Source organism: Protopterus annectens, chromosome 9.part0, assembly GCF_019279795.1.
Source record: "Protopterus annectens isolate FY-2018-M chromosome 9.part0, PAN1.0, whole genome shotgun sequence".
NCBI classification, from domain to species: domain Eukaryota; kingdom Metazoa; phylum Chordata; order Ceratodontiformes; family Protopteridae; genus Protopterus; species Protopterus annectens.
Genome location: NC_056743.1, coordinates 637,876,240 through 637,902,160, shown reverse-complemented (window position 1 = coordinate 637,902,160; position 25,921 = coordinate 637,876,240). Strand labels below are relative to the sequence as shown.

The window sequence follows — 25,921 nt, the reverse complement described above, 5'->3', positions numbered from 1 at the left end:
GTTGCTGAAGGAATGACAAGAGCAGTGGGTTCAGGATAAGGAGGCATGCCTGGATGCACTTGTGTGATTTTGTAGAGCCCTTCAAGTCTTCATTTGTCAATGCACCTTTTGACATCTCTTCACTTTTTGGCCCAACTGTTAGAGACACTTTAACCAGGTATGAGAAGGATGGGAAAACCCTTTCTGCTGTAAGAGTATGTTTTTCCACTCCTCAGAAGCCCTTTTCTAGGAACCAATGGGGAACAGGCAAAATGTGGTTCAGAAAGTCTCAAAATTCTTTCCAGACTATGCCTGGTGAAAGTTTCCCCAGAGGCAGAGGGGGGGAACAATAATGGGCGGCTCCACCCTTGTGGCAGAGGTAGCCGCAACATCAGGGTTCCCGATATACCTTCTTTGGAAAACCATTCCAGCGCTTGAATGGAATTCTGATTGTCCACCTCTGGAGGCAATCAGGGGTTGCTTATCCCTGTACCTAAAAGCCTGGCTAGAAATCACATCTGATACTTGGCTGCAGATAATAATTTCCAGAGGCTATACGCTTCCCTTTTCCCTTCATCCTCCCTGTTCAAAGAGATTCCCCAATGTTCCACCCTGTCAGAGAGAACAGGCAGCTACTCAGATTTAAAGACTGCTAGGAAAAAAAGTCATCCAAGAAGTCCCACCAGACTAAATAGGATCTGGATTTTACTCTAGATTCTTTTTAGTGACAAAAAAGACAGGAGACTGGAGACCATTTCTGGATTGCTGTGGTCTGAACCATTCTGTTCGAAAAAAACAAAATCTGGAAGGTCACAGTTCAGTCTATTCTTCCTTTTTTAGGAAAGGATGACTGGATATGCTGTATATGTCTTCAGGATGTATTACCACATAAAGATGGACAGACAGTCTAGAAGATTCCTTTGTTGCTAGCTGGGAGCCAGTCATTACCAATTCAGAGTTCTGCCCTTTGGTTTCACCACAGCTCCCAGGGTATTCAGCAAATGCATGGCAGTTGCAGCAGCTTGCTTAAGACTGCAAGGATTCCGGGTGTTTCTATACATAGATGACTGGTCATTTCCAGTACTACCAGGCAGCTACTACTAGCAGCAAAACAAAAGGTCCTACAGTTATGCGACCATCTAGGCATCATGATAAACGTCAACAAATCCTCGCTGGAATTCACTCAAAATCTAACATTTATAGGAGTGCTGTTAGTCACAAGAATCTCCATTGCCTCACGCCATCTCATTTGGAAGCTATCCATACACAAGTTCAGGCTCTGCTACAAAGAAATGGAGTTCCTGCACACATCTAATGATTCAAACATTAGGATCAATGGCCGTAGCCATAACTCTTGTTCCCCTAGCCAGGTTTCACATAAGAATATTGCAATGGTTACTTGCTGTACAATGGTCAATCCTTCACAACATCTTTAACAATGCCACTTTGATCACTAACATATCCAAAAGGGATAGTCTGTGGTGCATTTATTCAAGCCAAGTTTGTGAAGTATGCCCATTCATTCCCCCTCAGCCTAAGGCCACAGTGATCACGGACACTTCCCAGCTTGGGGGGGGGGGGGTAGTGCCAGGGACAGTCAGTCCAAGGCACTTAGTCCCCATCAGAGGGCAACCTGCATCTAAAACTTCTAGAGATGAGGGCTGTGTTACTGGTGTTGCAAGCATTCCAAGACCCTCTACCTGTAGGGACAATTGCAGTTCAGACAGACAACATGTCAGTGGTCTGGTACATCAACAAACTGGGGGGAACCAGATCTTACCCCTTATGCTGAGAAGCCCTCAGAGTTTGGCAGTGGGCGATCTCATCCAACTGCTTTCTGATCACAATGCCTATTCCGGGGAAGTCCATTGTGATAGCAGACAAGTTGAGCAGGTACATCCTTCTACCTCAGGAGTGGTCCCTCAATCCAAAAGTGTCTGAAAGGATTTTCTGATTATGGAGCAAGCCTTGCTGCAACCTTTTTGCCTCTCTGAACAACAAATGAAGCAGCTACTTTGCCCTCATCCCCCCCAGAGGAGGAACTACCAAGGGACACTCTTCCCCACAATTGGCCCATTGGTCTCCTTTACACCTTTCCTCTGACCCCACTAATTCCCAAAATTTCTACAGAAAGCAGCCAAGTTGAAGAGCAAAGTCATCCTTATTACCCCATTTTGGCCTCAGCAGTTTAGGTTCCCCTTCCTATGGCCTCATCTGTTACAAGCACCATGGATCCTGAATCCAACTCCCGACATTCTGTCACACCCGACAGGCATCAGTCACCCAGGCATTACATGTCTCAAGCTAACCGCTTGGTTTCTTCAATTCCATTAGTGGCCAGACATGGTATGCTCTCTTCCCCAGTTAAACACATACTTTCAGCATCTCATAAACCATATACTTACAAACTTTACGTGAGTAAATAGAAGAGATTCATTCACTGGGCCTCCTTGCATAACTTTGATACCTTTTCAGCACCAGTCTACGAAATTCTTCACCTCCTAGCCTCTATTTTCAATGATGTCACATCCACCTCTGTGATTAAAGTTCAACTGGAAGCCATCTCTAATTTTCTCAATGGTTTCCAAGGATCATCTGTGGCCCCACATAGACTTTGCAAAGCCTTTTTAAGAGGTGCTCTCCTTTGAAAGCCCCCTTACAAGGACCCTACTCCTCCTTGGGATCTTACTTTAATGCTACAGGCCTTGACACAAACCCCTTTTGAGCCGACCTCTAGATGTGATCTGAAGTTTCTATCCTGAAAACTCTCTTTTTAGCAGCCATTACCTCATCTAGAAGAATTTTGGAAATTCAGGGACTTTCGTACACTCCACCACACTTGATTTTTCACAAGTATAGAGTTTCTCTTAGGACCAACCCATCCTTTTTATCTAAAGTTGTGTCCGAAAAAACTCTTAATCAGTGCATTATTCTCCCAGTGTTTTCACATTGTCTATTAGATATTCACAGACAAATAAGATTCTACCTTGACAGGACGCAGGACATCAGGAAATCTGACTAGCTGTTTGTTTCTTTTTCACATATCAAATTGGGATGACCTGTAAACAAAGTAACTCTAGCTAAGTGGATTTCAGATTGTATTTCCTTTAGTATCTCCTTACCTTTACCACCAAAAGCACATTCAGCTAGAGCGATAGCTACTTCTGCAGTCTTTTAGTCAAGAACTTCCATGGATGACATCCGTGTAGCTGCAACTTGGGTCTCTCCCCATACCTTTACTTATTACAAATTAGATCTAGTCTCTAGGGGAAGAGCATCATTTGCGTCAGTGGTGCCCAGGAATATCCTTCTTTGAATTCACCCAGGGTTCTAAGTAGCTGGAGACTCTGTCCCACAGGTGATGACAGGATGAAGATTGACAACTTCAGATAAAGAAGTTATGGCTTACCATAACGTTCCATCTGAGTTGTCCATTTTCATCTGTCATCACCTCCTCTCCCTCCTTCCCCCTACCAGATTTCCTGGAAGAAGGGACTTTCACACATGAGTTCCAGATATTCTCTCTTTCAATACCTTTTATGTCTTTCATTCTATAATCAGCAAATGTGATCTGAGGTACTCTACCTTATGCATTATGGGTAAGGGACGTGCTCGAGAGTTTTTGGAGTCCACGAGCTATAGAAACAGTTCCAAAGGATCGGAAACGAACCCACAGGTGATGACGGATAAAGATGGACAACTCAGATGGAATGTTATGGTAAGACATATGAATGGTGCACAGCAACAGTTATCTACAAAGGGGGAGCCACAACTGATCCTGGGAACTATCACCCTATTAGCCTGACGAGCCTGGTCTGCAAGGCCATGGAACGTATCATCATGGAACTCGTAAACCAAGACATTGGTAACCTCCAAACTCTGGGCCCCCAGTTCAGGTTTGTGAAAGGCAGATCATGCCTCCTGAACCTGATCGACTTCTTTGAGGCAGTCAGCAAAGCCATAGACTAGGGTAAAGTGGTTCACATAGCCTATCTTGATCTCGCCAAGACTTTTGACACCATCCCTCATTCTGGAATTATAGTTAAACTCACTAAACTAGGTATAAATTCCTACATCACAAGATGGGTTGCCAAATGGCTCACTGACAGAGCCCACACTGTAAAAGTGGCAGACTCCAAATCTGACTTCAAACCAGTGACAAGTGGAGTACCACATGGGACCTCTCCTGTTTGGTATCTACTTCTCTGAAGTACAGGTTAACACAGAAGGCCTCTGGCTAATGAAGTTCGCAGACGACTGCAAACTAGGAGCCATAGTCGAAAACCCAAATGATGTGGACATCCTACATAAGGGCCTGAATGAGACAGATGCTTGGTGTCAGAGCCATGGGCTCAAGCTCAATGTCAAAAAGTGCATGGTCATCCCCTTTGGTAAAAACTCTGTACCCATGAACTACCACATAGGCAGCAGTCTACTTAACACTGAATATGTGATAAGAGACCTTGGGACCCAGGTGTACAGTAGCTTCTCCTTTGATAATCACATCACCACAGTAATTAGGAAGTCCTATGTGGCACACCTTATCACAAAAGTGTTCTCATCCAGGAAAAAAGAGGTCATTGTTCCCCTCTACTCGACACTCATTAGACCCATTATAGAGTACAACGCCCCTTTTGGAATGTACCTCACAAGGCATCTGCAGCAGCTGGAAAGGCCACAGAAGTACCTCACAAATAGGATTACTGGCCTCAAACAGATGCCCTACACTGATCATCTCAAAAAACTCCAGCTTTACTCCGTAGCATATTGCGTACTCTGAGGTGATCTCTGCTGAACGTATAAAGCTATATCAAATCCTGAGCTGTTGGACATGCTGCACCTAGAGAAATCCCAATCCCTCCGAGCTACATGCTCTAGGGGCCTAAACTTTGTCACCGCAATAAACAGGACATGCTGGAGGGATAGATTCCTTTCCCAGAGACTTCCCATACTCTGGAACAAGCTACCCATCTACGTCAAGCAAAGTTCCTCATTAGCACTCTTCAAGAAAAATCTTGAGTGGATGGGAAATAGGAAATACACCCCTGGGGATCACTTCTGTGGCTCTGCTTGACAGTGGCACAGGAAAATAACTTTCTTGGGTGGCGTAAGCCAAGGAACCTTGTTGGCTAGGCTTACTTAGGCCCTTGGGTCGATAGCCTAGTACCTACCTATGAACATAACTTATTTTTTATTCACAAATGCAGCAAAGCAAGTGCTGTAAAGTGTCAGATTGTTTCCTGACCCTGGAGAGCAAGTTCCAGGCTAAACCAACACTGACTCTAGAAAAGCAAGTGGCAACATGGAAGTCTCTTCATCTTGTATTATAATGCTTATGAAATTATCATGAACACCATAAAATGCATAGTAAGCCATTGTATATTCTCACATTTGTTGGATATACTCTGGCCACTGTATACTGCAAGTCCTACTTTCTTCTAGACTGGACTTATTCATCCACTTTACAGTATCTCTGTTTTTTTTTCCTCAAATAGTGACAGGTATCCTTTGTCACAAGATGCAAAACTTGATGGCAGCAACAATATACTTGATACCTTATGTAAGGCTTCATGAAGGAGTTCTACAGTGGACCCTAAAAGTTCAGCAGTTATAGTAGATGGGGCAGTTACCTTACCAAGTATTTCTAAGCAATGCAAAGTGCATTTGTGATGGTGGCTCCACTCTCCCAAACATACTCTGCACAGTTCATTTCACCTTCCCATTCCTTTAGTAGTTCTTACCATAGATGCCTTTGCCCTAGTAAGGGTGTAGCCATTGTCAGAGGCAGAGTCTCCCAAGGTCATTGCCACAATGGTGGTCAAACTGCACATATGTGTTCTAGAGATGAAGGCAGTCCTCAGTCTGCAGGCCTTTCATAATTCCCTTCCTCACTTGCGCATTTGCTTTTAACACTGACAGCATAGCTATGGTAAAATACATAAAGATGAAACACCATGAGAGTATGGGATTAGGCTATCCCAACCAACCACTTTGTGATAGTTAACCATATTCCTTATGAAGCCAGTTTGCTTGTAGACAGGCTCAGTCCTGTTTTACTAATACCACATAAGTGTTTCCCGAGTTTGTCACTGCTGCAGAAACTCTTCGATTACTAGGAGAAGCCTTGCTGTGACTTGTTTGCATCTCTGAATAATGCTAAATGCAGCAGCTTCTTTTCCCTAATTCTCCATCTGGGAGAATGGACCAGGAATATGTCTCATCCAGAAAATACCCTGAGGACTGCATGCCTTTTCCCCATTTCCCACAATCCCAAACTTACCAGAATGCCTAGCAGAACAAGCCCAGGGTAATTCTTCTTGCTCTGTCTTTGGCCTCAGTCAGTATGGTTAATGTGCTCTGGCCTCATCTGCTAGTGAAGCCTGTATGACAAAATTGTGAAATTGTTCAGAGGTCTGACTCGTAAATTCAGTAAAGCTCATCTGGACCATCTCTCCCTATGACTAACAGTATAGTTAACACTACTTCCAGTGATAGCCATGGATGCTGCATACCCTCTAAGGGTCATCCTGATCCTTAATTATGTGCAGACACCCAACACATGAAAAACAAAGTAAACTGACTCATTTCTCCACCTGGGCAATTTCCCTTTTCAGTGCATATGTCTGCTGTCTTAAAGTACTAGCCCCAGATTTTTGACATTGGTCTCAGTTATTCACCTGTGAGGATTTGTCTTGCTGCCATCTCCTGTTTTCATAAAGAACTTTGCAACTAATCATTAATCCATTTAAGATGCGCAAGATGTTTCTTAGAGGTACTTTTCAGATTAGACTTCCAATGAACTTTTTCCCCTTGGGACTTGTACTTCATATGGGAAAGGTTGACACTGATGCCTTTTGAGTTTAATTTCAAAGAGATTTTGAAGTGTTTAATATGGAAAATCCCTTTCCTTATAGCTTTAACTTCTGCAAGAAGAATTTCAGAATAGCAGGTCCTCTTAGTGTGGGACCTCCATATTTGAGTTTTTGTAAATAGTGTCATTGAACAAATGCTTCCTTTGTACCAAAGATGGCTGCAGAAACTAAATTGAATCCATCAGATATTTTGCCTGTACTCTTTTCCAGCTACTCCAAGGGTGAATGCCATCTGCATTATAGGGATGTGCACAGGATACTTTGATTTTACATAGATGGAGCGATGTAAGGAAAGGCAATTAGCAATTTGTTTTTTTTTGCTTCTAACAGATTGTGGTCTAAGGTATGTCTAAGGCTACTTTATGTAAGTGGCTGTTAGTCTGTACATTGTTTTATTATGAAAAGTATGACAACACCTTGCCTACACTCCTACAGTACATCCAAGTAAAGCAGTGGCTCCCTCTCAGGCCTATTCCATAAATGTGACCTTAGATGATATTTGCACAGCTGTGACAGTGGTCTTTCTCTGAATACTTCTGCAAGTCGCAAATCTGGATGTGATCTCAAGTCTTCTTTCGGGGCTGCAGTTTCAGTCACGTTTTCTTTCTGTTATGTCCACTCAGGCGGACAAGATCAGGACTCTGCCTACTCTGTGAAGAAGATGACCTTGATCTTCGATACAAAACCAATATCTTTAATTTAATGATATGACAGTATGGTCATAGTCCATTTTCTTCAACCTTCTTGATCTCCTTCACCCAGGATTAGGCAGATGTTGCAGTCTAGGAGTTGATCAGTTAATTGTTTCTATGCTCATGCTTAATACTATAAGTGGGAGTTAAGGGCCTGGTTCAGATTCTAAGCCATCTGTTGTTTTGGCCTTAGTCTTAATGTTTGAGAAAGATCTGAGATTATTCAGGTCTGCTGTTATGGGAATTATCACTATATATATATATATATATATATATATATATATATATATATATATATATATATATATAAAATTGTTAGTCCCATCAGTTTTCTATGTTTAATCAGTAGAAAGACAGTAAAATAAACAAAGCAACTGCTTAGTGGTAGTTAGTTTACTTAACATAGCCCTCAAAAGTCAAACTATTCAGCTTGGGACACACAAGGATATTACCCTTCATTTCACTGCTTTTATCAAAAATGGTTTGTGTATGTCCTGTAAAAATCTCGCAATGTAAGCAGATAACAATGCATTTATAATAACCACAAGAACTAACATATCTGTCATGGCAGTTAGGATCCAGGAAAATGGTCATTCCTTCATAAAATTGGCATATAGAATGTGAAGGGTAGATGAGGCTTGTTTGTGTCCTTCCATCCTATCAATTAAGTTATGTATGGATAGGCTCTCACAGTGTGTCTGGACTTATTTTGATGCCATAAGATTAGAAGGCTGTGGACTGTATTTTACACACTAAATATTTGGTTTCTTGGTCCATTAATGACACTTTCTGAGTACATGAAGGGTTGCTATGTTCCTGAGGTATCATCCTTCTGACGAGAAGTTAATATGAAGAGCTTTCTACCTGAATTACCAATAGTTCAGATGAATACTAAAAATCATGGTACTTGTTTGACAAAGAATGTGGAAATTGTAATTTCCTTGCTACCATAGCCAAACTATCTCCATTTACTGTAAAATTCCACCCTGGGTTATCGTGACATATCAAAAAGAAATTTTACTCACATCTGCCCTAATTCATTGTCTCCATGTTCTCAAACTTTGCCCTGTGTTCTTGAACAATCTTAATTCCAAATAATGCTGCCACCCAGAACATAGAAATTTCCTTAACATATTTCAGAGTAACTATCATGTCTACCCTATCCCTCATTTCTTTAAAAGCTTGCATGTTAAGTTCAATAACCTTTCCTCACAGGGTTTCTGTTGTAAACCTTTTACTGTATTTGATGTCCCTGCTCTGCATAACTTTAGTCCTATATATGTTTGTGTAGAGCTGGCCTTTGCAAAACTGCACAAATTGCTGGAAATTAGGTTTTGTTGGTAAAACTTCGCAAAATGATATAAAAAAAACACCAAAAGCACTTCTCAGGGAATACTGGAAGAAACAAACTCCAACAAATAGCATTCAGAAACTTTATTCTTCGCTTTCATCCTCAAGGGACTTCATCAGAATGAATATACCATTTCCAGCATCATCTATTTAAACCTTGCATTACCCAATAGAAAAATCTTTTTAATTATCCAGTTAAATACATTTAAAAAACATTAATTACACAACAGTCCTAAACTTAATTCAATAATAAAAAGTGAATAGAATAAAACAATTAAATACATTTTACTAATTTTAATCTTTTATCTTTTAAAAAACAACTTATGTTAATAACATCATTGAGACCAGGTAGCTTATCCTCCCCTACTTTAAGCTGCCACAGTGTCTCTTTCTGACACCAGTTGTTTTAGTCCATGACTCTGACACCAGTTGTTTGTCTGTGTCAGACCCTCCTGGAGAACATTTGTGTCTGTGTGAGATTCAATGACAGCTCCTAATTTGCAATCTACAAATTTAGTCAGCCAGAGACCACTAACATTGGCCTTGACATCTGAGAATGTCCTGTATAGATCTTAATTCTTTTAAAGCTGCTTGTTCAACTTTATTTAAATTAAAAAAACTAGTCTTAATTTTCTTATTCAACAAGACCCTAATATCTTTCTGACACAGTTTTTCAAATACTTTCAGTGTATTAATAAGAATGGGATTGAACATTGAAGGTTTTACAAATGAACTCTTAGAAAAAATGTACATCTTTTAAAATAAAACTCCAGTTCAATTTATGCATATATTCCTTTAAATTCAACAAAGTCCTGTCAATATAGGCCCTTCTGGTAGGCTAAAATTTTAAGCCACATTTCAATATTTTTAACTGTATAGTAGAAAAGGTCTTGCTAGATAAATTAAATATTTTAGTACAGTACTTCAGTCCATTAAATAGTTTTTCTTCCTCCACCTGGTTGTTATCCCATAACTGTTGTTGACAAACCTACTTCTCTTTGGTTTATAAGCACCTTTTGGTCTTGCTCCTAAAGGGATCCCCTCTCTGCTGATCTTATTTGGAGAGTAAAGAGATAATTCTGAAAAAGCTAATGAATTGGCTTCTGCTACTGTGGTGGTTTCATTTTCGGCTCTACTACTCACAGCAATGCCATCAACTTCACTCTGGTTGGTAATGTAACGTCCTCCTGCATTTCTCATTTCTCTATTGGTGGAATCCACAAAATTTTAATTTCTTAAGGTAGTATGTAACACATTCTCCTTTGTGCTCTTATTTTTCAGAAAAATTAGGACTGATGTTAGAATAAGCAGATTTCTTATCACAGGCAGCACTATCTCTGGCCGTCTTCTTAGATTTACGTAATGTAATAGTTTTCTCAAAGTGTTTGACAGCTTGGATAACTGTCTTATAGTTGCAGCGAAAATCAGGAAACCTTAATAGAAGATTTTGAATGTTTCGATCCACCTGAAGTACATTTTTCTTCATTTCCAGGATCAAGGAATTACTGAGCTGAATTAATAAATGCAAAAACTCTAATCTACTGTTATTGAAAAATTCAACCGTTTGGCCATTTGAAGAACCAAAGTCTCTTAGACACTATATGAAGGTTTAACCACCATGCAGAATATTTATTTTCAATGACCAATGCTCTGTATTTCTTAAGGTGTTTCTCTAATTCACCCAGACTGTCTTTTAATTTGCTCTCTTCAATACAATTAGATTCACAGCCAGCTTCAGAAAAGGGATTAGGATTGTAATCCAAAATAGTTTGCACATCTGTAAATATTTCAGAATTACATACATCGCCAGTCTCTTTTCCTTTATTTTCTGAGCTGTAAGGATTGCAAATGACGGTTTTTCTATCCTCTTCAGAACTAGAGGAATCTTGTCTACAAGCCGGCTTGTTCTGGCACATGTCCTTACATTCACCACTGCAGTATTCATTATGTATGGGATTCCCTGCCATGGAAGCCTGACATACGGCCAGTCTGCCAAAGCCTACTATTGCTTTAAGGTATGCTGAACATCAGCCAAATGCTCCTCGTGTAGCCTAGGGCATATATAGGTGACATTCAGGTGTTCCATCATCAGATATTCTTTGCCGCCAGTCTGAATGCTGTTTCTAACCATCACTCTGTTTGTCTACATCCTTTTTCTACCATTTGTATGGCATTTTTGTATTCTGGTGATTACTCCTGTGTGCTGAAGTCCTCATCATTGCAGATACATACCCAGTTGAGGTTTTGTTCTTTTCCTTGAATTTTTTGTATTTGGATTTAATGTCATCCAGGAAGGGTAAATGCCAGTGTGTGGGAGACAGATTCCCCATAAAGACCACTGAGATAAGTGCCTTTTTTGCCTAGGAGCTTCTCATGACCATACGTGTAGTTTGATTTGTAAGACGTTAGTCCTGAAAACCCTTCGTAGTAGGCTTTCTTCCATTTCATTGTATCTTGAGAACCAGCATCTTAAGCTTCTTGCTAAAGATATAATGGAAGGAATTTCCCACTCTGAGGGTCAGGCGTTGGGGAGGAAAACGGTAAGACCAGAATCTTCTGCTGTCCAGCCTCTGCCGGGTGTTTCCCTTGAGGTTGTTACAAACCTGGAGGCTTGACTGGCTGTGCTGTCTGCTTTCTTTGCTGTGTCTGGTTTGTCCAACGAGGCTTTGCAGGCATCTGTTTCAGACATTCGGGGGAACCACAGTTGATTTGTTTCTGAAGGGGGGTCAAAGGGGGTCCTGCAGATTCTTATTAAGGAAGAAGTTCCTACTACGGTTGTCAAATGCCATCCTGAGTTAGAGCCTTCTCAGTTTTCTATGGCGGATGTTCCCTTAAAAAAGAAACAAAACTAAATGTGTTTTTTCTGCTCCTAGGGATCCACAAAGTGAGTGGGAGGCCTTTACTCAGGGGTTATTTAATGCTTTACTGTCAAAGTCCGCCTCAAGGTGTTTTGGTTCCTGCTCCTCTTTAGTCCTCTTCTCCACTTAAAAGGCCCAGGGAACTGAATACTTCTGAAGAAGAGTTGGATTCTGATGAAGAATCCCTTACTTATTCTACTTAGATTCCTTTTCCTTTGGACTGTGAGTTAGAGGAGGAGGAATCTAATAGTCCTGATATTCCTCTCAAAATTTTTACTTTGGGGACACGGTCTCTAGGATGATGGAATTTTTTTAAGGTGGGATTGTGCTCAGGTCTCTGATATCCATAAGAGGTACTATGAGTTACTGCACATGGAATCTCCTAAACCTGCAACGGTCTCTCCTGTTGTGGCTGCTTTACTGGATTTTTTTCCAATGCCTTTGATCAACTGTCCTGCTGCTGACCCCCACTGTGGTTTCTGTAGCCTCTGGTAAGCTGTCTCAATTGCTTCCTTCATCCAAGTTACTGCTTTGTGACAAGGACAACAGAACCATGGACAGGCTGGGTAAGAAGGTTCAGCTACCCTAACTTTTAGGGCAATTAATTATCAGACCCATATATCTAGGTATATGTTGACTATCCTTTCTCAGGCTTGTCAGCTTTTTTCTGATATTCTAGACTCTGAGAGTAAATCTTCTGCTCTTTCCTTGCTAGGCACTTCCTCTCAAGTAGTTTGTCATTCTATCAGATGTAGTTATGATGCAGCAGATGCCTCTTCTAGGGCTGCTGCTTTTGGTGCAGTGATGAAGAGGTATCTTGGCTTAGGCTTCAACCTTCACTTGATCATATCAAGGCTAAGTTGATGGATGCTCCTCTGGATAATAAACTTTTGTTTGGGGAAGCAGCTGCTGTTTTTAAGTCTATTCAGAACAAGGGGAAGGCCTTATATGAGCTTAAACATGTGTTTGTTTCTCCTTTGCCTAAATTTCAGAGAAACCCCCTTCTAAACCAGCCTTTGTTTGTAGGCAGTCTCATCCCCCTGCTAAAGGTAAAAAGGGTGGTAAATGGGCTCCACTTGCTAAGGCCACTCAGGCTGCAAGGATTCAGAAGCCTCCCTTTCCTGACAAACCAGGTGCTGCCTGACTGTCTGCCTTTTCCCAGCCACATTCCGCTTTCTCTTCCTATTTGGCTTCAAATTACCCTGGATTCTTGGGTTATGTCAATCATTCGCCAGGAGTACTTCATGGTGTGGATATCCTGTCCTCCTTTTATGGGCATTCCTCAGCTTCCTCGGGAATAACTTCCTTTTTTCCCAGAGGTTCTTTGAGATCTCTTGTCTCAAGGTACTATTCAATAGGTACTGTGCCCCAAGGGGAGAAGGGGTTTTATTCAAGAATGTTTCTAGTGCCCAGAAAAGAGGGTACTTGGAGACTGATTCTAGACCTCTCTCATCTAAACACTTTCTGCAGGTACCTTCATTTTGGATGTTTTCCCTTTAGACTCTGTTTCTTCTTTTGCTCGGTCAGACCTTTCTGGTGTCTCTGGATCTCAAGGATGCTTATCTCCATATTTCGATCCATCCTCTTTTTCAGGAAGTTTTTGCATTTCTCTGTTGCTTCCTAGCATTTCAGTTCTGTGCTTTGCCCTAAGGCCTTTCTACTGCCCCAAGGGTGTTCAAATGCCTCGCTCCTGTGATTGTTTTTTGCAGGCTTCAAGGGATCCAAATATTTCCTTACTTGTATGACAAGCTGATTCAGGCATCTTCTCTGGAGGTCCTTTTGCAAAATCTTTCTTTTGCTGTTTCTCCTCTTCAGAGCCTGGGGTTCATGATAAACTTGAAAAAGTCTTCTGTGATGACACCTCAGGACCATGCCTTTCTGGGTGGCTGGATTCAGATGGTGACAATGCTGGCATCTGTGCCTCCTCCAAAGGCCTTAACTCTCATTTCTTACTTTAAAATTCTTCTTCCCATGGCTTCCATTACAACCATGGAGTTAGAGACCTCTGGGTTTCATGGCTTCCACCATTCCAATGCTCCCTCTGGCCAAACTCCACATGAGGAAGTTCCAGTGGTTTCTGAAATCTGTGTGGCTTCAACATGCTTATTCTGTAGAATTTGTAGTTCCTCTTCTACCTTGTCTCAAGAAGGAACTTGTTTCAGGGCTCCCTTTTCATTCTCCTCTTCCCTCTCAGGATCTGTTCACAGACACTTCAGATGTGGTAGGGGGAGCAATTTTTGACTCTCCCTGTCAGCAGAAAGAGCACATCAACATCAGGAAGGAGATCTTATGCTGACTCTTTAGGCCTCTCATTCTCTTTTCTCTCTGGGGCCTCTCAAGGTATTCACAGACAGTACCACAGTTATGTGGTATATCAACAAACAGGAGGGAACAAGATCTTAGCTTCTTTGACGGCTGGCACTTCTGGTATGGGATCTGGTTGTCAAGTATCAAGTGACTTTTCAGGCAGTTTATATTCCTTCAGATCAGAGTATGGTGGCAGACACTCTGAGCAGGTCCTTCACTCAATCCCACAAATGGATGCTTAACAGGGATGTGTTTCTGGACATTGTTCACCAGTGGGGTACTCCTCAAGTAGATTTCTTTGCCTCCTGTCCGAACAATCAACATCCTCTGTTTTGTGCAAGAATCTTGGGTCCTCTGGTGTGGAAGGTTGACATCCTCTCATTTTCTTGTAAGGGGGTGTTTCTTTATGCGATCCCTTCCCTTCCTCTCATTCCAAAAGTCCTGTTGAAGATTCAACAGGATGCTCCCAAAATCTTGTTAGTGGTTCCATTTTGGCCATGACAACACTGGTTCCCTCTACTAATACATATAGCCAAGGGCAATCATCACAGGTTACCTCACAGGATGGATCTACTCACACAAAATGAGAGATCACTCATCCATCCTCACCTGTCCATGCTTCCACTGACACTGTTAGGTGATAAGGTTTTGATTCCTCATAGACACCTTTTTCCTGATGACATGCTGCTGGTCCTGCAGGAGACTAGGAAACCTACTGCTAGGAAATCCTACTTATCTAAATGGAATATGTTTTCTATTTGGTGTCTCTCTCATAAACTTGGACCCACTTACTGTGGATGTTCCTTTGGTTCTCTCTTATTTGTGTGAGTTGCTCAGTGCTGGCCCACTTATCAGCTATTTCTGCTTGTCTGCCTTTAACTCCTCCTTTGCCTTCTAGATTTGAAGCTAAGCAATTTCTTAAAGGCGTCCTTAATATTAGACCTCCCAGTAAGCCTATTTCTCCTCCCTGGGATCTTAATTTTGTTCTGTAGAAATTGACTCAGGCTCTTTTTGAGCCTGCTGTTTCAGCAAACATTGTTCTTGTAAGACAGTTCTTTTGTTAGCTGTTACTTCTGCCAGACAGATGTCTGAGTTGCAAGTCCTTATGGCTTGTCCACCTGTTTTGAATTCCATGAGGACAGGGTGTGCTTGCGTACTAACCCTTCTTTTTTGCCTAAGGTGGTTAATGAGTTGTCACTTAATCAGTCTATTAATTTGCCTACTTTACCCCTCTCTAAAATCTGACAGTGAGAGGGTGCTGCATGCTTCGGCTGTGTATAGATCACTCAGATTTTATTTGGATAAGACTATCAGAAAATCTGACCAGTTTGTTTCCTTTCATTCTAGGTCTTTAGGATTGTCCATTTCCAAGCAAACTATTTCTACTTGGCTTTCAGAGGCTATTTCTTTTTGTTACACTTTTCATGATGATAGCCTTCCTTCTTCTATTAGAGCTGTGGCTTCTTCTGGTGCTTTTTCAAGGGCTTAGACACTAATTATGTTATGGAAGCAGCTACCTGGACTTCTCTGCATACTTTTGCCAAACACTACAAGTTGGATGGTATCTCCGGAGCTAGAGCTGGTTTTGCTAATGCCATTTTTCATGGCTTCTTAGATGGCTCTACTACTGCTTTTCCTCCCAAGTTTCTTCTTGAGCTTTGACACTCTCCCATAGGTTCATAGGTTGGTACTAGGCTATCGGCCCTAGGGTCTATACTAGCCTAGCCATAACAATTCCCTGGCTATTTTTTTCCACACTGTTTACTTCCCTGGACCCCTGTCTAGCAGGGTGACCGATGTGATCCCCGAGGTGAATTTGCTTTCTCCCATCCAATCGTCAAGATTCGTTTTGAAGAGGGCCAAAGAGGTACTCTGCTTGACATGTATGGGCAGTCTGTTCCAGAGTCTGTGGAGTCTCTGGGTCAGGAACCTATCCCTCCACCATGTTTTGTTTATTGTGATGACAAGGTTTAGATCCCTGGAGCGTGTGGCTCTGAGGGATTGGATTTCTTTAAGTGTAGCATGTCCAACAGCTCTGGGTTTGACATGGCCTTGTATGTTAAGCAGAGATCGCCTCTGAGTAGACGATATGTGACAGAGTATAGCTGGAGTTTTTTAAGGTGGTCAGCTTACGGCATCTGCTTTAGGCCTGTGATTCTTTTAGTGAAGTATTTCTGTGGCCTTTCCAGTTGTTGCAGATGACTTGAGAGGTGCATACCAAACAGGGCGTTGTATTCTATAATGGGTCTAATGAGGGATGAGTACAGTGGGACAATGACCTACTTTTTTCTGGATGAAAAGCCCTTAGTGATGAGGTGTGCCACAAAGAAGGATTTCCTGACTGTTGTGGCAAAGTGGTTATCGAAGGTGAGACCACTGTCCACCTGTGTCCCTAAGTCTCTTATCACACTTTCGGTGTTTAGTGTACTGCCACCTATGTGGTAATTCATGGGTACATGTTTTTTTCCCAAAGGGGATAACTATGCATTTCTTGGCATTGAGCTTGAGCCCATGGCTCTGGCACCAAGCATTTGTTTCTGTAAGGCCCTTTTGTAGATGATCCACATCATTTGGGAATTCAATAATAGCTCCCAGCTTGTAGTCATTTGCGAACTGTGTCAGCCAGAGTCCCTTAGTGTTGGCCTGTACTTCAGAGAAGTAGATGCCAAGCAAGAGTGGTCCCAGGACTGAACACTGAGGTACTCCACTTGGCACTTGTCTGTAGCTGGATTTGGAGTTGGCTACTTTTATAGTGTGGGTTCTGTCAGTGAGCCAGTTGGCAACCCATCGAGTGACCTAGGGATTAATGCCCAGCTTAGTATGTTTATTTATGATTCCAAAGTGGGGGATGATGTCAAAGACCATGGCGAGGTCCAGATAGGCTGTGTAGACCACCTTACCCTCATCCACAGCTCTGGAGACTGATTCAAAGAAGTCAATCAGATTCAGTTGATGAGATTGCCCCTTCAGGAACCCAAACTGGGTGGGGTCCAATGTTTGAAGGTTGCCAATGTCTTTCTTTATAAGTTCCATGATAATACGTTCTATGGCCTTGCAGATCAGGCTTGTCAGACTGGGGTGGTAGTTCCCAGGATCCAAGGTGGATTCCCCTTGTGGAGTGGGATAACCTTAGCTGTACACCACTCATTGGGCATGAAGCCTGAGGTGAGGCTATGATTAAACATGACACTTAGGTAAGGTGCCAGTTCATTTTGTAGTTCATGTAGTACATGGACCAGGATGTCATCTGGTCCCATGGATGCTGTATTCTTAGCTTTGGAGAGTGTGTTTTTTACCTCTGTGGCCACTATTACTGGAATTTGGCAGTCTTCCGGTATTGAGATGGGCCATTTAGGGGGTGAGAGGAGGATGAAGTTGGCACTGAATCTATCTGCCAGGATATTGGCAATATTCTTGGGATCAGAATATTTAATGTCATTCTGTTGTAGCTGAGAGCAGATCTGAGCATTGCCATTTAGATTCTTGACATAGTTATAGAATGCCTTGTGGTTGTCTTTGGAATCTTTGGCAATTTTATTTTCGTAACTAGCTTTGGAGGATTTTATGAGGGATCTCAACTTCTCACTGAGGCTGGTAAGGGAGTTTTTTGCATCCTTGGATTTTCATCTTTTCTGCAACAGTTTCCTCCTTTTGTTGTAAATTTGTTTATGGCAGGGGACCACCAAATTGGCTTTCTTTTTTTGGAGGAGAGCATCTTGGTTCTATTTGGGATGGCACGTTTCATGCAATAGTGGATGTGCTCATACAGTGCCTTAGTGTAGGATTCAGCAGTCGAACTTTCTGTTCCTGTCTGCATGGGTGTCAAGAAGTTTGTCACTTCCGACTTGAGTAGCATGAAGTTGGCTTTGGAGAAGTTTTTTTATGAAGGTTTCCTTACTGGGGGGTGGGGATGGGATGTGTATGTTAAAGGTGATTAGCTTATGGTCGGACTTGACCAACGAGGGGGTGACCATAGGTGTGGAGCATCAATTTCCCATGTTGGTAATGACCAGGTCTAGGATATTGGAGCCCCTGGTGGGACTATGGATTAGTTGATCCAGGGCGTTGGAATTTATAAATTCCAAGAACCGTTGGGCAAAGGTGTTGTACACAAGTAGTTTTTTCCCAGTTAATGACAGGGTAGTTGAAATCACCCAGTATTATGGTGTTTGGTTGTATCTTAATATTTTCCAGTATGTTAGGCAGAGTTTGGAATTTCCTTCCAGCCAACATTACTTTGCTCTCCTCCCTTTGCCAATTTAAAACCAAACTCAGGCAACATCTGGCACTAAACTGGCTTTGCCACTGTAACAAGCCTGGTTAACCTTCCTCATAAATGTATATAATATATTACTTTCTGCCTTCTGTCATTGTATTCCCCTGACTTAAACCAGGGATAACTATACCTGTGAACTTGCCTACCTCATGTTTTTTTCCATGTATCCTCTGTAAATAACTTACCTGTAATTATGTCTACATTGTTATATTTTTGACTCTGACTACCATGGAGCTTTTCTCCTCGGGCCTCTGCTGAAAATGGACATGTATCCAGTCGGACTATCCCGGTCAACAAATGTAAAATAAATAATAAAATAAATAAATGTTTAGAAAGGTGTAGTGAGAATCTTGGGGCTTGGTGGTGGATCTGTAGCAAGCTACAATTTGGATTGCAGTCTTACCTAGTGTTAGTTGCACCTGGAGAATTTCAGATGCATTGTGTTGGGCAACTAGCCTGGCGGTGTGAATATCCTTGGTGAATATGGACACTCCTCCACCTTTAGTGTTTCGGTCCTGGTTTGGTGGCCGAAAAGTATGGTAAGAGTTATAGCCTGGTATTGCAGGGGTGCTCTCTGGAGCCTTGAACCAGGTTTCAGTTACTGCACAGATATCGATGTCCTCCATTTTTAGGAATGTCTTGAGAGAGTGCATTTTGAGGTTTAGACTTCTAGCATTGAGTAGCATTACCTTCAGATTTTGCATGCTTGTACCTGTTATGGTGGTGGTTTTGTCCTTTGAACTTTGCCTAAAAAAGGCACTATACGGGTGGCAAGAGCCTTAGCCAGTAACCTGAATCCCAGGGGAGACAGGTGCAGACCATCTCTGGCAAAGCTTTGTGGTATGTCAGTCATGTCGTCCCAGGTAGACAGATACTGGATCCCCTTTGAATGACACCAGATGCTTAGCCAATTGTTGAAGTCAATCATTTTGTCCATATATTGTGGTATCATTCTGGGCAAAGGCAGGATGCTACTCAGGGCTAGGGTCATAACTGCCTGGGCCACATGATTCGAGAGCACTTCCATGTCTGTTTTCATGTAATCCAGGAAGGTACGTCTCAAGTCATTCAATCCAACGTGTACAATGACAGAGTCATATTTGTACTTGTTATGGAATGACTTGAGTACATGCATTATGTGGTGGATCCTGGCACCCGACAGGCAGCTGACTGTAATTTTCTCCGTGTTCAGCCTGGTGAGTGGGACGTCAGTGTGCCTGACTATAGAGTCACCTATGACTAAAGTGTTAGGTACGTTGTCTTGCCTTAGGGGCTGTTGCTGGGTGGCACACTGGTGTTGTGAGCTATGTGACACTTTGGTTGTGATTGGTGTTTGTTTGCGTTTCAGCTTTAGAGGTCCTTGTTGCTTGAGCAGGTTACAGTTAAGGGCTTTCGCATATGTTGATTTAGTGTTGCTATTTTTAGGTGTTGGTCTTGTGGGTTTAGAAGGGATATGTGTTACTTGAGGTGTAGTGCCGGTGTTAACTGTCTCCTCTTGACTGTCTAGCACAATCTTGGGTGGAGAGAGCTTTGCTTCTATTTTGGCTATGTAAGTGCATCTCTCACAGATTGTAGTGTTGGTTGGTAGGAAGAGAGGGTTGCCTGTGTACATGAGGCAATTGCTGTATTGCCCCAGTATGCCCAAATTCACTAGGTGGACAGGAGAAATCACTGGAAGCTGACCCTTGGACATGCCTGGATTGGTGCTTTTTTTGTAAAGTACAGGAGCTGTTTTCCCTACCTTAGCAAGGTACTTTACAATTATAGGCTGTTTAGTGCCTATGATTAATTTCTCCTTATTAACAAGGAGAGTTGAGTGATTGTACCAGTTTAAGGCTTCCTAGTGCTTTCCAGCAGGTATTAGAGCAAGTGCTAGTCACAGGGATGCTTAAAGGTAAGATGAAAAAAAATGTTTTATCCTAAACACTGCAGTATGCACTAGAGAAGTTAGATGTGAAAGTAGGTAACTTAAGGTTTACCTGTCTAAAAAGTTAAGTTTTAGTGGAGAGTCACTATTTTTAAAACGGCAAGATAGATTGAAAGGGGTGGTCACTTTTGTATTCTGGTACTATGCAATACAGTAGTATGGCCAATAAATTTAAATAGTTGAAGGGGAGTGATTTCACAAAATGATAATTTTGTGCTTACTCAAACAAGCCAGTCAAAGCAGAGAGGAAATGAGATGTGTGGTCAAATTAACATAAGAGGCAGGCAACTAGAAAGACAGTGGTATTTAAGAACACAACTGTAAGCGGGTGAGAGGGTGTGGAAAAAATTTCTGCCCGTCTCACAAGAGACAGAGCTGTGGTCTCTTTTGAAGTTTTAATGCAGTTAAAAGCAGAATACAAGTAAAACACAAGGTAAAGAAAATAAATCACAGTATTCAAAATATAAAAAGGCAATAGAGTAATACAAAATAAAACAAATAAAAAGCAAACTAACCTTTCCTTCACAGCAAAGTGTAACAGAGTGTGGGTGAGCCTTTCTAGTGAAGCTCTGAAATGTTTTATTTTATATGTAATGAATACTGCAGTGGTGAAGTCAAGGACATAGTACAGTTGTGTAAAATCTTACCATAACAGTAGATGTCCTTGACTTCACCACTGCAGTATTCACTCCTCACTCCATTACCCTAGTCTTTTTCCTTCTTGGATGTGCAGGTTCTTTTTGGTTTTCTTTGGATTGGTGTTCCTACTGGGGCAATCAGTTCTGAGGATGGTTTACCTGAACGTCACCTTTATGGTCTATACTATGCCAGAAGCATTTGGCTGACGTTTGGTGTACCATAAAGCAATGGGTAGGCTTTGGTAGACAGGCCAGACATTGGGCTTCCACAGAAGGGAATACCATATATAATGAATACTGCAGTGGTGAAGGCAAGGACATCTACCGTTATGGAAAGATTTTACACAACTGTACTTTCTCTACCAGAAAAGCCAACGATTTTCACATTTTATCCATAGTATTTAAAAGAGACATCATAATTTGGTGCTCACTACTGTTCAGTGTTGGATGTATCTATTCTTCTATGTAAGTGCTCAGCATCAATGGAACTGTGAACACACCAAAAACAAATTAAAATGGTCCCAAGTGAGTGGTTATAAAAACAACAAAACAAAAAACAAACAAACAAAAATAGAAACACAAAAAGCACTTCTCAGGGAATACTGGCAGAAACAAGCACCAAAACATAGCATTCACAAACTTTATTCTCAGCTTTCATCCTCAAGGGACTTCATCAGAATGAACATACCATTTCTAACATTAGCTATTTAAACCTTGTATTATCCAACAGAAATGTTTTTAATTAACGAGTAAAATACATTTGAAAAACCTATTGTTTTTATAACCACTATCAACTGGGACAGTTTTAATTTGTCTTTGCAAAATGATAATGAGCACTAAATTATTGGTATGGTAAAAGTAATCATAGGAGTCTGAGACACCTGGAAGAGAACAAGGAAAGCTTGAGACATATGAAAAAGCCATAAATAAACTAGATGCAGCACACAGGTGGACTAGGTACAACATAAAAAATTGTTAGCATCTTCATATGACATTAAAAATCATGTTCATTACCTTAGCACTGAGATGTGATCCTGACTGTGACCCAGAATACACAAGTTTGATGATCAGTGTGGGCACTGGAAGGATTAGTTTGTGAGGATGGGAGTGAGTGTCCAATGCCAGGGTTATATCCTGGAAGGAGGTGGTGTGATCATCTGCAGTGCTGACCCCTGTTAGTAGTATTGTGGAGTTGCATGTCATAGCCCTTTGGTTAGTGAGACTAAGCGCTGCATGCAAGGCAGGAGGCATGCCTATGTGGGCAAGACTATGGACCTTCTAGAGTAGCAGCGTATATAGACTCTAATGACTACTGCGGGGGAGGGGGTGGTAGGTTTCTGAGAAAGAGGGTCTGCATGAACTCAGCATGACCTGCATCTTAACACCTAACTCTCACCTACTGGGTGAGTAAATGGGCTAATAAGACCCTCACCCCCAATCAAGGTATTAAAGGGCTGTAGAGATCTTGCCCTGGTCAGGGAACAAATGATGCTTAATCTCATCCCTACAGGAGGAACAAATAAGCTGATTGGGTGCAGGAAGAGGGCATGTAATGCTAGTAGTTTGGGAGATAAGAAAATGGTATTCAAATAGGTAGCTTAATGTTTCTTGCACCAAGATGCAATATGTAAATAATGCTACAAGTTTTCTAAGTTGTATACAACGATTTATGTTTACACTATCAAGTTCTTTGGCAGCTTATCATGTAGGCTGGGTTGATCATTGTTCAGCTGTCTCTTTGAAAATTGATTCACTGATGCCTGTGCATTCAAGAATGACAGAACTGGCTTCCAATTAAAGGATTTATAATGTATCCCTGACATTTGCTGAGGTCAGAGATAGTTATGTTATAGACCCCCTGCATGGGATGCTTTGCACCCCCCTCCCCAATTTAACACACTTTTCATTTAAAGTTTGTTTGGTCTTTCTGTCTTTTCATTAGAAGCCAGTTTGGTCTTTTTGTCTTGACTGAATAGAATTTGATTAAGACAGCTTTCTAACGCTGTGCTAATTGTTTTGTAAATTATATTCAGGAAGGTTAGTGCACTGCAGATTATTTTCATTTTTGTTGATTAATGTTTTAATGTTTAGGTTACTGTACAGTTTTAGCTTGTAACGTGCATAATTGTAATATTTAAATCTGTACTGGTATACACTTAATAGATAAATTAACAATATTTTAAATGATGCCTTAGATACGAATATACAGGGGAATAAACAAGCACATTTCTTGGTCCTGAAGTTCTTTTCTTTTATAGAAGTGTGTATATGTTTGATAAAAAATATGTTTTTATTTCTTTGCAGAGACAAACCATTTGTCTTGTACTTTGATATCATGAAATGCATAAATGTCCCAAACTCCATGGCTGCTGCTCTAAATGGATTGCAATGTCCAACGACTCAGGTAAAAAAAAAACTTGATATGAAAAATTGATTCACTGATCTCACTATATCCTTATTCTCTTGCTTCTACATATACCATCTCCTCCACCGCCATTCTCTCCTAGCCTATCCTTACTTCTTGATTTTATACACACATATATTAATATATAAAATCTTCTGTTTCTGAACTTTGCATTTTGCTTATACCCTTTATTACCCCTACTTTTATAACTTACATAAAGTCTTACTCTTTCTTTTTAGTCTTTATCAAACTCTGTTAAAACATTTAGTTAACTTTTGCAATAATCACACTATTATGATACATCTGTATTTAAGTCAATTGTAAATGATGTATACTATGCCTTGCTGTGTTTGCTTATTGTAATTCCCTGAACTTGTTGTGATAACTTTTCTGTGTATTGTAATTAGCTGTATATTATTGCCCTTGTGACCCAGGTCCTACCTGAAACAGGACTTTTGACCAGATCACGTACCTGGTTAACAAATGTATAAATAAAGAAAGAAAAATACTGACTGGATTATTCTTAAGTCACAGTCACACACACTGCATATTTGGCCCTTTTACTGTAGAAAAGCACTGATATATATTCTTTGCTGTAACCTAGGAAAGTGCTCCTTATAACAAGGTGTACCATTAAAACATAATCCACAAGCATCCCTTACCCGCATTACAAATGCAGAATGAAGTGGAAGAATTATCTTTGTTTCTTTTTCTAAATTTATCTTTATTGATTGATTATTTTAACTAGATGTTTAACTAGAATGAAATAGTTTCCCAGGCATGCTGTTAGTTCATTTAGAATGCTTAACTGTTTTCCATGCTATAAACTAGACGGTCAAGTTTCCATTTCATAGACATTTCCGCTGCATAGTCTCTGATCATAACCTCAGCATGTATGTGATTATCTAGAAAATTGTAAGGAATGTTAATGCATGAAATGCATGTCAAGTCTGAGGAAGAATTAAACATTAATTTTACTTTAAAATGTATATTGCACTTTGTGAGGCTGCCAGCCCAGCTAGCTGGAATTTTGTAAATATTAATATTCACAAATGATGTATGTTTATGATTCATATAATTGTCTTACAAATGTAAGAGAACTATTTTATGTGTATTTTAAACTACTGGTGCAGAAGTGTGTGTCGAACTGTACGTTATGTACTGAGCTTCAAGAATGTAACCACAGTGTACCCTACTGGAAAATAACAGAAATGTATATAAACTATAGTTGGAACATGCAGAGTTAACTTGCAAACCCTCAAGAAAATAAGTTGAAAAGTAAAGAGTTGTACGACTGTGTTTCAGTGCAGCAAGCAGACACAATGTCTAGACCTAGAGGTTTTCCTGTTGTCTTGAAATAGAAATAATTGCTAGGTTTAAAATGTAAAGTATTTTTATTGTTCTGTGACTTCCTAGCAGCTGAACATCTGAGAGATAAGTATTTTTGACACAGAGGTGCTAAATTCTCAGTATCTGTTTAGCCTGGGAAATGGGGGCAGGTTGACAGAGTGATGTCATCCAAAACTGACCCAGCAGTAATGTTTTGATATTAATTTGGGAACTCTCTCGGACTCTGTGCATTTTGTATCTTGTCTTGGATCTGAAGGCATCCATTCAGCACTTCTCATCTGCATGTGCCTTGCTCTGTAAATAAGTTATTTAGAGCATAGTTTCTTTTAGAGGTAGTTGGGAATATACTAAAGATTAGTTTACATGTTTTCTGTATTTATTTGAGACTGTCCTGCAATGTTTTAAAATATTTCCCCTGATTCTGAACTCTGTAGTCACTGTGTTGAGTTATTGAGTATTATTTTGTTCTTTTATTATATATATATATATTTAGACCTTTTAATTGTGGCTGGTTTGTTTAGAGATAGTTAAGCTCTTAGAGTACTTGCATATGTATTTGGTGACACTGTATGGGCCACTCCAATAGCCTTGAAAATCTTGGTCTTGCTTACCATTTGGATAATAGTAACATCACACAGTAGGGTTGATCACCCTTTGGGAAGGGCCTTATAGTAGCTGATAAAGAACTGGTTGGTGACAGTGATAACTACCTTTTAGTCTGGGCAGAAGGGGGCATAGCTAGTAAATCTGTGCCAGCCTTTCCCAGGAGTGTGTGTTTATAAATCAAATCTCAAAGTGTGTGTGTGTGTGTGTGTGTGTGTGTGTGTGTGTGTGTGTGTGTGTGTGTCAGCTACTTGGGCAGGGGCACAAAGCACTGGTTGGACAGAGAGGGTGCTGGAGGTTTTGACTCGACCGTTTCGCTGAGATCTTAATCTTATACTTCTGCCAGTAGGGAGTCTTATTGTGGATCTGGCGAAAGAGGGAGAAACCAGCCCCAGACTGACTGTGATCTCTGTGTGCTCTTAAGGGAAATTGTACTTTACTGTGTGTGTACTTGTCATCCTCCCAATGTGCACATTCCTCACTGGTGCTAGTGGTGAGGACTGAGGCTCCTTCATTACTGGGCCAGTGCAGGGGCATCACAAACTTTATATGACTAGAGCTACACTAATTATAATGTGTAATTCTAAACTGTCTGAAAATGGATTAATGTAATTGTCTTCTTATGATCAGTGATCCAATCATAATACTCATTTAAACTTTTACAT

At 40.9% G+C, this 25,921-nt stretch overlaps 1 protein-coding gene across 1 annotated transcript in view; it reads left to right on the top strand.

Moving 5' to 3' along the window:
• SLC44A4 (solute carrier family 44 member 4) overlaps positions 1-25,921 on the top strand; it is a 1,277,084-nt gene that overhangs the window by 521,111 nt on the left and 730,052 nt on the right. Inside the window, exon 5 of the mRNA XM_044082136.1 lies at positions 23,204-23,303. Coding sequence (XP_043938071.1) covers positions 23,204-23,303 — 100 coding nt within the window. The remainder of the gene's footprint in view (positions 1-23,203; positions 23,304-25,921) is intronic.